Genomic DNA, 13,984 nt, shown 5'->3' with positions numbered 1-13,984 from the left:
TCTACAGAGAGACTGTCTGCCATCTGAGACGCAGCAAAAGAGAATGTAAAGTTGCAAAGTGTGAAAAGGCTGATCCAGGAACAAAAGAGACATTGCACAAGACATTCAGCATTACTTTGCATTTCAGGACGAGCTTAGCTACCATACCTAGCTACCGTATTCAGAGGAGAAAGAGCAGTTATCCCAGACACACTCAGAGCCGATCTCACCCGCCGTATACTCTCATCACATCTGGAAGTTGAAGGATGCTTCAGACGGGCACGTGAGTGTGTGTACTGGCAGGGTATGAATTAACAGACAAAGACTTTCAGCTCTAAGTGTGACATCTGCAGGTCAGTGGACCACAAACAACAGAAAGAGACGTTGCATCCCCACGATGTTTCCTACAGACCCTGGCCAAAGGTAGGAACTGATCTGTTTGCATGCCTTAACAAGGACTATATGGTAACTGTGGACTATTATTCAAACTTCTAGGAAGTTGACTATCTTCCTGACACTAAGAGCACCACTGTGATTCACAAACTGAAGGCACATTTCGCTCGATAGGGGATACCAGATGTGCTGATTTCGGACAATGGCCCACAGTATACGTCACAAGAATTTAAAGTATTTTGTCTAAAGTGGGAATTTGTGCACCGAACATCTTCCCCAAGATATCTACAAAGCAACGGAAAAGCAGAGTGTGCTGTCAAAACAGCGAAACAGATCATGCAGAATTCACAGCTGCAGGAGAGGATCCATATTTGGCTATACTGGATCATTGGAATACATCAGCTGTGGCGATCTTCACCTTGATAACATCCACTTTCCGACTCAAATCAACAGTCACCCCAAGCAAATTGTCTATCTTACATTTGAGTTCGTCATTCCGGTCACCAGCAGCCTTGATCCGATCGTTTGCTAGGATCAGCAGAGCTTGGACATCGTTTTTCTCTGCGGACCTCCTAATTTTCCAGAAGCTCAGGCCCGCAATCAAGCCAATTATCAGCAGACCTATCATCATAAATCCAAATATATAAACATCTTCCATGTCCTCCACGGATAGGGGTGCCAGGCACATGGTCCCTCTCCACTTCCCCCACGAGTCGATCACATAGCCTGAGACAAAGTTCCCATCCGGGCAGGTGGGCTCCCCTAAGCCCGTGCTCTTGGTAGCGACAATCTTGTCAATGGCGTTGAGAGACCAGCTAATCAATTCCATGATCGGTGTTTCGAAGGTCCAGTGCCAAGCAATTGCTCCAAGAATGAGACGAGACAAAATTGTAGCAAGCAGAACACACAGGGATGGGGGAAGAGCAGATATAGATAAAGACGGAGAAAAGTGCGACCGCCTCCTTCAGTAGCTGTACTATTGTACATGAACTGGTTAAAGGTGATGATGTTTACTGTTTTTTTACAGACTAGGTATTATTGAGAAAAGAAAAGGAAAGAAAGAAAATGGTGGTATAATAGGTGCAAAGAATTAACAGAGGAAAGGGATTAAAGGTATGACCAAAGAGTTTATTTTTGAGACCTGGAATTCTTGAATCTGTTTACTGAAAATGTTCTTGTTAATATACTGATGCACTGGAAAAATCACACCTAAAAGAAAATGTGTACTTTGGTTAAAAGGAAAACAAACAGGTGTTGTGGAAAAAAAGAGAGAAAGGATGTGTCAAGTGGAATGTTTATGACATATGTTGCTAGGGGGACCGATTAGAGTGTGACACTCGCCAGGTCAAAGGCTGTTTGCAGTCGTATGTGTTTGCCGATGCGCAATGTTAATAAAGTTCAGCTGAGGAAATACCATCCACTCTGTATGATTTCAAGACGGAGGAAATGGAACAGAGTGAAACAATCTGTAGGTGTGAATGTGAGTGTGCTTGGTTGTCTGTCTCTGTGTGGCCCTGTGATAGACTGCTGAATCCTGTCTTCAGCGATGTATTGATAATGGATGAATTAGAAGTACTTGCTAAGTTATTTGCTTGTTTCACAGGGCTTGTTTCCAGCAGCATGGACACTGCTATACAGCTGTGATTCCCACTAATGTGTTCGGTCCTCATGACAACTTCAGCATTGAGGATGGTCATGTGCTGCCAGGTCTCATACATAAAGCATACATTGCTCAAAGTAAGTCACAGCCTTACATGGGTAAGTTGCAATGTACAAACCTAATTCCAATGAAGTTGGGACGTTGTGTTAAACATAAATAAAAACAGAATACAATGATTTGCAAATCATGTTCAACCTATATTTAATTGAATACACTACAAAGACAAGATATTTAATGTTCAAACTGATAAACTTTATTGTTTTTAGCAAATAATCATTAACTTAGAATTTTATGGCTGCAGCATGTTCCAAAAAAACTGGAACAGGGTCATGTTTACCACCGTGTTACATTGCCTTTCCTTTTAACAACCTTTAATAAACGTTTGGGAACTGAGGACGCTAATTGTTGAACCTTTGTAGGTGGAATTCTTTCCCATTCTTGCTTGATGCGCAGCTTCAGCTGTTCAACAGTCCGGGGTCTCCGTTTTCGTATTTTGCGCTTCATAATGCGCCACACATTTTCAATGGGAGACAGGTCTGGACTACAGGCAGGCCAGTCTAGTACTGGCACTCTTTTACTACGAAGCCAAGCTGTTGTAGCATGAGCAGAATGTGGTTTGGCATTGTCTTGCTGAAATAAGCAGGGGCATCCATGAAAAGACGTTGCTTGGATAGCAGCATATGTTTCTCCAAAACATGTAACTACCTTTCAACATTAATGGTGCCTTCACAGATGTGTAAGTTACCCATGCCATTGGCACTAAAACAGCCCCATACCATCACAGATGCTGGCTTTTGAACTTTGCGTCCATAACAGTCCAGATGATTCTTTTCCTCTTTGGCCCGGAGGACACGACGTCCACAATTTCCAAAAACAATTTGAAATGTGGAATAGTCAGACCACAGAACACTTTTCCACTTTGCATCAGTCCATCTTAAATGAGCTCGGGCCCAGAGAAGCCGGCGGCGTTTCTGGGTGTTGTTGATAAATACAGTTTTCAGTTGCACTTACGGATGTAGCGCCAAACTGTATTTACTGCCAGTGGTTTTCTGAAGTGTTCCTGAGTATGTTCCATGCAGTGATGTCCTTTACACATTGATGTCGGTTTTTGATGCAGTGCCGCCTGAGGGATCGAAGGTCATGGGCATTAAGTCTTGGTTTTTGGCCTTGCTGCTTACATGCAGTGATTTCTCCAGATTCTCTGAACCTTTTGATGATAATATGGACCGCAGATGATGAAATCCCTAAATTCCTTGCAATTGTACATTGAGGAACATCGTTCTTAAATTGTTTGACTATTTTCTCACGCACTTGTTCACAAAGAGGTGAACCTCACCCCATCTTTGTTTGTGAATGACTGAGCAATTCAGGGAAGTTCCTTTTATACCCAATCATGGCACCCACCTGTTCCCAATTAGCCTGTTCACCTGTGGGATGTCCCAAACAGGTGTTTGATGAGCATTCCTCAACTTTCTCAGTCTTTTTTGCCACCTGTCCCAGCTTTTTTGGAACATGTTGCAGGCATAAAATTCTACATCAATGATTATTTGCTAAAACAATAAACTTTATCAGTTTGAACATTAAATATCTTGTGTTTGTAGTGTATTCAATTAAACATAGGTTGAACATGATTTGCAAATCATTGTATTCTGTTTTTATTTATGTTTAACACAGCGTCCCAACTTCATTGAAACTGGGTTTGTATAAATCCAACTTTACCTCTCTTAGTAATTTCATTCTAGAAGAGCTGGTGGTAAAAATGTGTATGTCATGTATCTCAAGAGAGTTAGCAGCAAGCACAGATACAGAAGATAAGCAGGAAGGCTGACACATGTTTATATTTAAATAATTCACTTCTCTGTTTATTGGTTAGAGGAGGGGAAACCCTTGGTGGTGTGGGGCTCCGGCACTCCGAGAAGACAGTTCATTTACTCTTTGGACCTGGCTCGTCTCTTCCTCTGGGTGCTGAGGGAGTATCCGGAGGTCGATCCAATTATTCTCTCTGGTGAGTCTTCATATGTAGCATATGGTTTTTGATAATGACAGCTTAATTTTCAGCTATTCAAACTGAAATGTATTGACAACGTTGTGTCTGTCGGTTCCAGTTGGTGAGGAAGATGAAGTGTCCATTAAAGAAGCAGCAGATGCAGTTGTTGAGGCTTTGGGCTTTAAAGGAGAAGTAATGGTATCTTTTTCATAATGCAAGTTGCCTGCTTCTCTGTACTAGATTTAGCAGACTAATCAGAATCAGAATGTCTTTTATTTGCCAAGTATGTGAGCACATACAAGGAATTTGACTCCGGTATTTTACAGTACCTTCTTGTACTAGACAAATAGAAAATCAAATAATAAACATAAATTATGTAACAAAAAGAAAAATATAAAAAATACTAACATAACTTTAACATTACGTAATAAGAAAAATTAACGTAACATAATGTAACATTACATGACATGACATAACATAACATAAAATAACCTAGTTTAAAGTGATCAGTGGAAATGGTGGAGCTTATGTACATTATACACAGATGTAGATAATTTTTATTTACACAGTGTATACAGAATGTGTTTAGTTACAATTTTATTGTTTATAGAACTGTTTGTTGAGGTTGTGGATGTTTATGTTCATGATTCAGACTGTGACTGGTTTCAAATGTTCATCAGAGCAACAGCCTGTGGAAAGAAACTGTTCACGTGTCTGGTGGTTTTGGTGTACAGAGCTCTGTAGCGCCTCCCGGAGGGGAGGAGGTGAAACAGGTTATGTCCAGGGTGTGACGGATCTGCAGTGATGTTGCCTGCCCTTTTCCTGACTCTGGACATGTACAAGTCCTGAATGGAGGGCAGGCTGGCACCGATGATTTTTTTCTGCAGTCCTCACTGTCCGTTGCAGTCTGTGCCTGTCCTGCTTGGTGGCTGAACCAAACCACACAGTGATGGAAGTGCAGAGGACAGACTGGATGATGGTGGTGTAGAACTGGATCAGCAGCTCCTGTAGCAGGTTGAACTTCCTCAGTTGGCACAGGAAATACATCCTCTGCTGGGCCTTTTCCCTAATCACATATTGTTAATTTCGGATAGGATTAAAGCAACTGCACATTTTAAAATTCATATCCTGCCTTCGATGCACTTGTTTTAGAATGCTATGAGATTCACCATTCACAGAATTAAAAATATATCATCTCATTATCCACAACATTGTTTCGAAGCAGTTGTTATTTTAGGTTGTCCTGTCTAAACAGATAAATACAAAAATTGAAAATTAAATTATTAGTCAGCCAGTGGAAGCAAGAAAGGCTTTGTGTTGTACTCAAACTGTTGTCTGCAAGGTAAGATTCACACAAAATTGAATTGTGCAAATCAGACTCAAGACCACAATGCTCAAACCTGTGTGAAGAAGGTTAATAATTGATTATAATGTCTTTAAAAGAGGTGGCAAAAGTCCCCCTGTTTATCAGCCAGAAACTCTAGAAACAGAAAGAGTTGTAGAATTAACTATCCAGTGCTCCATAAATGTATGATGTGTGACTTGAATGTGAATGAAGTCTAAGCCTAAAATTTGTAATACTTAATCAAAATCACTTAATTTACATCTTTTTAAAACAATTTGCCAGGAATGAACTGTTTTCACCAGATTCTGTAAAAAACTGAAAATGCCACGGTCCTCAGTGCAACCAAGTAGCTATAACTGACTGAGCGTCTTCCAACAGTCACTAATTCAGCATGGCTCAAAAACGGTATACACCTTACCAGCGGGTTATGTGAAGTTGCATTCAGCATGTTGAACTTTGTTTCTAAAGTTTATGTGCAGAGTAGTGTGAAAAATTTTGAAAATGTAGAATATGTACATACAATTATGGAAAATTTCTTTAGATCGCCCATGGTTTCTTCAATTTCTTGTTCATTTTAATGCCTGCTACAACTAAAGGTACATTTGTTTGGACACATATGATGATGATAACAAAAATAGCTCATAAGAGTTTGATTTCAGAGCTGAGACATTTTCCATGGTTTTCTTGATGATAACCAAAATCACTTAAGTTCTACCATCAATAGCTATGACATTGTACTGCCTACAATATTGATTTTAGACATTCCATGTTTTCTTTTCTGTCTGTTTTAGTCACACGATACACACAGGAATAAGTACTTGATTGCATAACCATTGTTTTATGCGTCTCGGCATCCTCTCCACCAGCTTCTGACATTGTTCTGCTGTCACAGCAGCCCATTCCTGTTGCACAAATTCAAACACATTTGCCTTGTTTTGGGGCTTGTAGTTCTGCATTTTGCATTTGATGATTTTCCACATTTTCAATTGGATTTAGATCTCGTGATTGAGCAGGCCAAGGCATGGTTCCAATGTTCTGGTTCCCCATCCAAGCTTTAACTTACCTTGCCGGGTAGCAAGGAGAATTGTCTTGTTGGAAAATCCAGTCATTGGATACAGGAAAGAATTTTCCAGCTGATGGAAGAAGACTGTTTTCATGACCTGGTTCATTGGCCCTAACCCCAGATGGTCACTGATCCACCCCCATGTTTTACTGTCGGGGCAAGACAGTCTGGTTTTTAGGCTTCTCCAGACTTCCTCCTAACCAGTAAGTTGGATTCATCACTGAAGAGTAATGAATCCAATGAACAAGAAATTGAAGAAAACAAGAATGGTCTGATAATTTTTTTCATGACTTTATGTAAGTATCTCTAACATGCTGAGGACTTGATATTTCACAGTGAAAAATGTGCCTACAGTGAGTAAAAATGCTCAGAAACTGCTCGGAATTGAGGTTTTGGTGTTATAATATTGCTGTCTGATTTTCCTTGACATTTGACATTCAGCATGACACCAGTAAAGCAGATGGCCAGTTCAAAAAGACAGCCAGCAATGCAAAGCTGCGCCGCTACCTGCCAAACTTCACGTTCACACCCTTCAAACAAGGTGGGACTGACTCGGTGGTTGAATGTCATCAGTGGAGACGTTTGTAAGGATCACATCAGCTGCTTGTCTTGACCAATTCCACTTGTTTTCACTTCCAGCTTTAAAGGAAACCTGTGACTGGTTTGTTGCCAACTATGACACAGCACGGAAGTGAAACCTCTGCTCACGAAGTTGACATCATCTCGGCTGGACTGTCACCTGAGAAGCTGACAGCGGTGGAGGAACATAATCTGCACAGACAGGATGCAGTGAATGAAATCAGTTTGACCCTCACTGAGCACTCGGTGAGCTCCTTAATATCTCACCGAGTGAAAGCCTGCAGTACTGTCTTAGTAGCCAGTGTTGATGAAGACCGGTTTCTTTTGCTTTAAGGATCAGTCTGTTGTAGTAAGTTTATATTCTACTACCTATGCGTAGAAATATCCGAGCTTTATCATAGTGAACTATGATAGTGTTAGTCATTTTTAAACTGAAACTATTACTGCAGTCTTGAAATCCAGGATCTGTCACAACTTGCCTATTTACATTTTCCAGCAGTTTCTAAATGTGTTCCTGAATGACTTTCCTTTTGGGATTTGGAAGTTTTGACGATGTGACCATTCACTTTAATGAACAGAAAGAAGATTGTGGTATAAATGTTTTGTGTGTTTTGTTTTTTACACAGTATATATTGTCTCTGAGCAAGGTAAATGTTTTATACCTGTAATCTGTCTCAAGTGTCCTGTTTGAATCTTAAAGAGCCGAGTCAAAGGTTGACATAGCTTTGCACCTATTCTGACAGAAATAACTAAATAACACGGGGATGCAGGTCAGCATTTGGGACTACAAGTCTTCCTCTGTTTAATGTATACAGTTGTAACAGTGCACATTAGACAAAAATATTTATTTAAAAATGAGCAGTTAAAACAAAAATAAAAGTATAAATAGACTAAAAACATAGCGGTGATTTAACAACTACTGCATTTGAATAAAGCAGGCGGAACATAACAAAAGACAACAGTGCAGCTCCACCAAGACAACCCAACCAAAGAGGATGACATTTCTCATTCAGGGTTGAATGTGGGAGGTGTGGACTCGGCAGTACTCCTGTCCTGGCACTGCTCTCTTCTTGCAAGCTTTCCCAGTTTTTGTGATACCACTGCACAGCTGACGGCCTGACATAGAGCTGTTGCAGAATAGAGAGAGATGAATCAGAATTTTGCATTGTGTACTTAATTGTTCACAATTAAAAACGGCACACAAGCGAGGGCAGACAAACTCTGAAACCCTTACCTGTTGCTGGCTAGTGACTGAGTGGGACTCGCACTTCGTGAGTCACTCAAATCACGAGAGTCGTTCACTGCATCAAAAACATCACCCAGGTTCCTTGGAGGGATATCATCAATCCCAGTCTAAAAATAAGAACACTTTTATCATGATTCATAACATACTGAAAATACCATAGCTGGATGTTGAATGACATTAAGTAGACCTTCTCACCACTGAGAGACGCGAGTGTAGTGGAAGCCAAGGAGTGGAGTGACTCGATGTACCAGTTATCGGGATAAACCTGGATTCTGACATCTTCCTGGGAGGGGGACACACTGCTGATATGCCAAGATCAGCTGCATGCAAAGACATTAGAGCCATGAGAAAGTCTAGTTGAGTGTCACTTTTCTTCTTTAAGGAACTTATTTTACTGTTAAAAGTTACAGCACATATTTCCCACCTGATAAAATGCTGTCCTGGTTCAACAGGTCACCTGGCTCCATGATGCCATCCTTCTCATCTCTAATCACAAAAGAATAAGGCGTAGAAACATCAAATAAAGCATTTAGTGACTGGACTGCACACATCCCACAAGGCTGTTTAAATTAGACTTACATTTTTTGATAGAATTCTAGTAAAAACAAAAGAACCAAAAACCAGGGAATGCACACAACCCAGTTTTAGGAAGATGCAAGGTTTTTCTTTTTTCAAGTTGCCAACATTTAAATGACCATTTGATCCAAAGTTTTAACAAAACGAATCATTTGTTCCTTTTCTGTGCACAACCACCAAGCTTTCCACTAGAAGTTTGTACTGACTGTGTGGGGGGCATCTGCAGTGGAATTGGTCTACAGAAGATAGATTAATGGTCAATTTTAAGTTCAAATGCCATTTTCTGTTACCTAGTAAGAGCATTGACTGTTTTATGTCGCCTCCAATCTCTGAATAGATTGACATTTTCAAGACAAAAATTGCAGCAACACAGTGTGCATGAAGACCTGTGCAAACTCACTTCTGTGGAGTAGAGGATGGTGGATACAGGTGGTTTGAGGACTTTGGCTGCTTCTGAGGCTCCACAATGTTGCATGGACCCAGTTTCAGTGGGGCTGCTAGCTTTCTTCCAACATGGAAGCACGCCCACAACCGACTCACAAACCACTGGCCTACACACATTAGATAATATTGTTATACACACATGGCAATATTAGAAGCATTGTATTTGTACTTGTATGCTGCTCTAAGTTTGTACCCAGAGACAGAATGAGCAGGAGAAGGCTGAGGCTGGTGAGATCCAGTGCTGGCTGCTGATTGATCTCAGCCACTGCATTCAGGGGCACAGTGAGCAGCAGCATGGCTCGAGAAAAACCTGGACAGTGCAGGAATGTCAGCAGGACTGCACACAGCACAAAGTAGCCTGTGTGGGCAACACATGTCCACATGGCTGTTAGACTCAGACCTGTAAAGCAAGAAGCACAGGGGAGTCACATCAGTGACAGATTTAATCACTGTGGTTTAAGCACATTTCACTGAGTGCAGGGTACATCTGCTCATCCTAATGGACTGGAGTCAGCCTCGAAACTCAGTGGTGTTGATGAACAAAACAAAGTTTTACCTGTGTATTTAACTGAAGAAAATTCAGTTTTTGCACATTCAGCGTCCCAAGATTACTATATAATAAAATGTCCTTTCTATACTCAGATCAAAGTCACAAATGTGTCAGTTTTATCAGGCTGAGGGTAAAATTTCCTATAATGATCAAGACGCGAGTAGATTATTTCACTCATAATAAGAAAAAGCATTCAGAGAGTGCAGTACGTCGCTAATGCTGCTGAGCTGTCGTATGATTTCTGATGGATAAGCCCCGACGAGTCCACAGTGGTTGATTTGTAGCAAGATCGCAATCAGTGTCAGTTCAGTGTTCACTTGCTGTCATAGTTACAGTGATGTCGTGTCGCTATCTCGCAATGATACAGAAATCTTTAAAAAAATAAATAAATCAGTGGATCCAGACTATAAGCTACATCACTGCCAAAATCCAATCTTGTCATTTCTGAACTTCCCTGAAAATGTGGTCTTTTTAACAAAAAAAATAAAAAATTGTACCCGAGAAACTCCACACCTATAGATTGTGGGTCTCATCTCACCTGCCCAGCCGAGGTAGCCCTGGATCATGTGAAGTCTCTCCTCGATCCGGCTCTGCATGTTATCGAGGTAGTGCAACATGTCTTCCAAGGTGCTGTTCATGCGCTCCAGTTTGTTCATCAGATCACTGTAGTACTGAGACGTCTGGTCCTGGTACTGCATGAACTCTGACATACTGTGGTCTGGTCAGACAAATGTTAAAGGAGGAGAACATTTCAGGCCTGACATTAACTGCAAATTTTAAACTGAATGAATGAATTTAGCCATTTACCAATTTTTTGGTAGATGTCCTGAGCTTGGTGTCTGACATCTGTGAGATCCTGAACAATGGCCTTGTGACTGTCCTGTACCTCTGAACCTTGGATCTGAAGATGCTCACTAACATTCTCTGAAAAGCCAATGATGAATCAGTCTAAATGACATGGACATAATATCAATATCTCCCTCTGTTCAAAAGGGGTACAATTGATGCAGCACTTGAAACTCTTTAATCCTTTTTATTTGAGGAATGGGTCAACATGATATTCTGGAGTTTGAGAGATGTACCGATGAACAGAGCTTCAAAAGAAAATCATAATAGTAACCAACACCAAGCTGCTCCAGCTTCATTAAAAGTTTGCTTGTGAAGAACAAATGGATTTGCTCTTTGGCACATGTACAGAACTAAATAGAAGTTGAAAATCCATCCGTCCATCCATCATCATCATCATCATCATCTATACACCGCTTAATCCTCATGAGGGTCGCAGGAGGCTGGAGTTTATCCCAGCTGACTTAGGGTGAAGGCAGGGGACACCTTGGAGAGGTCACCAGTCTATCACAGGACTACATATACAGACAATCAATCACATTCACACCTACGGACAATTTAGAATCACCAGTAAACCTCAGCTGAGTGGGAAACCAGAGTATCCGGAGAAAACCCACACATGCACAGCCAGAACTTGCAAACTCCATGCAGAAAGATCCCAGGAAGGCTGAGATACAAACCAGGGATCTTCTAGCTGCATGACCACAGTGCTAACCACCAATCCACTGTGCAGCCAAGTTGAAAATTATTTTTCAAAAATAATCAAAAAATTAAACTTTAGTTCTTTTCCTTCTTATTTTGATTTATGCCATTTAAATTTGTCATGCTGCACAAAATCCATTTGAGTTCTCTCTGCTTCTAGCCACAGCTGTGCGGTTTCCATAGAGGTGAAGGACTTTGTATTGCTAAATGAGTCCACAGTGAGTAAAAAAGTGCTAATAGTAAAACAGAAACTTCTTGGAGTTCAGGTAACAAAAGGATTTCTTTTCCCTGACTCATTGTGTACACTTGGTCCTGTATACTGAATGCAGCCAGGAACAAGTCCCCCTTCTGATTCAGACAGGTGCAATTCAAAAGTTGAATATTTTCAGGTATGGCATCTTAACAAGTACATCAACATATAAAAGCTCTCACCCATCCTCTGAGTGATGCCCTGAATGAGCTGGGCTACCAGTTCCTGTCCAGATGCGATGAGGGCCTTCTCCTGACCCAGGCGGTCCAGGTTGTCCTTCAGTGAGCTCTCCATTTGCTCCTGGCCCTCATGCAGTTTCCCCTGCTGAGCCCGCAGGGTACTGTGGCCCTCTAGCAGCTTGTCAAGTGAAGCTGCAGTCAGTTCCTTCAACTCCAGCTGGCCTGCCTGTTGTAAAACACAGTCATCAAAGCCAAATGAAGGAGGACAGGATGGGATTCTTTACAGCAAAAGGTATAACATAAACTGGGAAAATAAAATCCAACTTTACCTTCAGGTCTTTCATTGCATCGAGCTGGCTGGAGGCTGTGGAGATGAGAGCATTGACTGTGTGCTCTGCTCTGCGCCGAAAAAGCTGCTGGCGAGTTGCGTAGCAAACAGAGCGTGCTCTGTTGCTTACTATGTGGTAAGCATTCCATGTGTCTGCATCCATGTCTGCTGTGCACTCTTTTATTGTCTAAAACATAAAGCTGAAGTTAACGAAACTTAAGAAACAATAAAAACCGACTGCCTTCCTTTCATGAAGACTCTATATTTTACCATGTCCTCTGTACATGGGTAGGTCTGTCGCCCCTCAATCTCTGCCTGGCAGTTAAACAAAACCACTCCAAGCTTCGCAAGCTTTTCCTCTGAGAGGCCTTCACAGCTCGATTTCAGCTGTGCGACCACCTATAAAAAAAAAAATGCTTTAATCAAGCATTATATGCTGCATATTCAGACAAAGTTGTCCACAGTTTCAACTTTATGGAAAATAATAGTAAGGATGATGAATCAAAAATATATGAAACATATACATACACATATATAAAAGACAATTAGTGCTTTGTCGACTGCGTACTGTATATTTAAAGGTGTGTGCTGCTCTCAGTCTGATCAGTAGAAGTGACAGAATGTTCATATTTACCCTGCAGTGGCAGCTGTCTAAGGGACTCCGCTGCAACTGCTTCGCCTCAGCCAGAAATTTCTCATCTGCCGTTTCCATCTCAAACTGAGCATCCTTTGCAAGAAGTGCTGGAACCACTGGTGCTGGTGAAGGAGGAGCTGCTGCAGGAGGAGCTTCTGTTTGCCTCAGCCACTCAAACAGTCCACTGACAGCAGGACAGTGACAGGCCAGCAAACTGATCATCAGCAGGAGGTGCAGGCGGTGGAACAGGAGACACATGTCTGGATCAGAACATGGTAAACAAGCACGCCTTTTTAAAATTCAGCTCAAATGCAAGAAAAACATGTATCCAGTATCCAAGCGGTTCTGCTGATGGGTTTGTTTGTAGCTCTGTTCAGATGTGTTAAGTCCATTTTAATGTCTGACATTCTATTTCAGACCCGTTTCCTCTTACTGTCAGAGCTGTTCTATTTGCCATTAATAGTACTTCTGTGGGAAGTTAGACCGTTTAAAACTTTTGGAATTGCTTGTCCCTCTCCTGTACACCTCCCTGCTGCAATGATGGGCCGAGTAAACGCCAAAATGACCAAAGGCTGACACTAGATGGCGACATCTCACAATTAGAACACAAATCTGAATGACTGTATATGCTACACTCAGAATCAGCAGTGTATCGATTTACAGTATTTTGCCTACCTGACCTGCTGTTGTTCTGTGTCATGTTGTCTGTACACTACATGACACAGAACTACAAAAGTCATTCATTTATTGTTTGGTCCGAATTTAATCCACTGACACTGAGGCTTGCCCGGGCATGTCTGCTCTGCTCTGTTGCAGACCAGCACAAACATCGTTTATGCAGCTAAAACGCGGTGAAATTAATTCAGAACAAACTAATTCACATATTGGCTTTATTAAGTGGGGAAATGAAAAGGTGGAACAAGGAGGTTCCTCACAAACATTTAACAGATTTCTTCATGGCAAGCAAAACATTCAGACTAACGCGTTACAGCAACATATAAAAACAAAATATCAGAGAATAAGTATGACACTGTAAACCCGCCAGATGAACTGAACCAACTGCAACATTTCTACAACACGTACCTGTAGTTTAGTTTTGCTACTCCTGGACACTGCGGGTCGGAATGGCAGCTAACTTTTTGTGCTCTGCTCTGCTCAGCTCGCAGCCAATGGAATTACTGACATTTTTTAAGGGTGGAAATGAGTGCATTCGATTTTATTCT

The 13,984-nt window shown here is 41.4% G+C and overlaps 2 protein-coding genes across 2 annotated transcripts in view; one reads left to right on the top strand and one right to left on the bottom strand.

Moving 5' to 3' along the window:
• LOC110970362 (GDP-L-fucose synthase) overlaps nucleotides 1–7,674 on the top strand; it is a 29,239-nt gene extending 21,565 nt beyond the window's left edge. The window contains 5 exon segments of the mRNA XM_051947337.1: nucleotides 1,976–2,109; nucleotides 3,906–4,037; nucleotides 4,138–4,217; nucleotides 6,869–6,968; nucleotides 7,067–7,674. Coding sequence (XP_051803297.1) covers nucleotides 1,976–2,109; nucleotides 3,906–4,037; nucleotides 4,138–4,217; nucleotides 6,869–6,968; nucleotides 7,067–7,122 — 502 coding nt within the window. The 3' untranslated portion in view covers nucleotides 7,123–7,674.
• A 103-nt stretch (nucleotides 7,675–7,777) lies between these two features.
• bmb (brambleberry) lies at nucleotides 7,778–13,971 on the bottom strand. The gene is made up of 13 exons (XM_022220622.2): nucleotides 13,845–13,971; nucleotides 12,762–13,021; nucleotides 12,398–12,526; nucleotides 12,129–12,314; nucleotides 11,803–12,025; nucleotides 10,630–10,746; nucleotides 10,361–10,540; nucleotides 9,466–9,672; nucleotides 9,229–9,379; nucleotides 8,677–8,738; nucleotides 8,448–8,572; nucleotides 8,241–8,359; nucleotides 7,778–8,133 (listed from the first exon to the last, which is right to left on the bottom strand). Exons 2-13 carry the CDS (start codon nucleotides 13,017–13,019, stop codon nucleotides 8,016–8,018), a joined length of 1,875 nt encoding a protein of 624 aa, XP_022076314.2. The 5' UTR covers nucleotides 13,020–13,021; nucleotides 13,845–13,971; the 3' UTR covers nucleotides 7,778–8,015.
• Nucleotides 13,972–13,984: the final 13 nt, after the last annotated feature.

The sequence above is a fragment of the Acanthochromis polyacanthus genome, chromosome 4, assembly GCF_021347895.1.
Source record: "Acanthochromis polyacanthus isolate Apoly-LR-REF ecotype Palm Island chromosome 4, KAUST_Apoly_ChrSc, whole genome shotgun sequence".
In the NCBI taxonomy this organism is placed as follows: Eukaryota; Metazoa; Chordata; class Actinopteri; family Pomacentridae; genus Acanthochromis; species Acanthochromis polyacanthus.
This window is presented reverse-complemented; position numbering and strand designations above follow the sequence as displayed.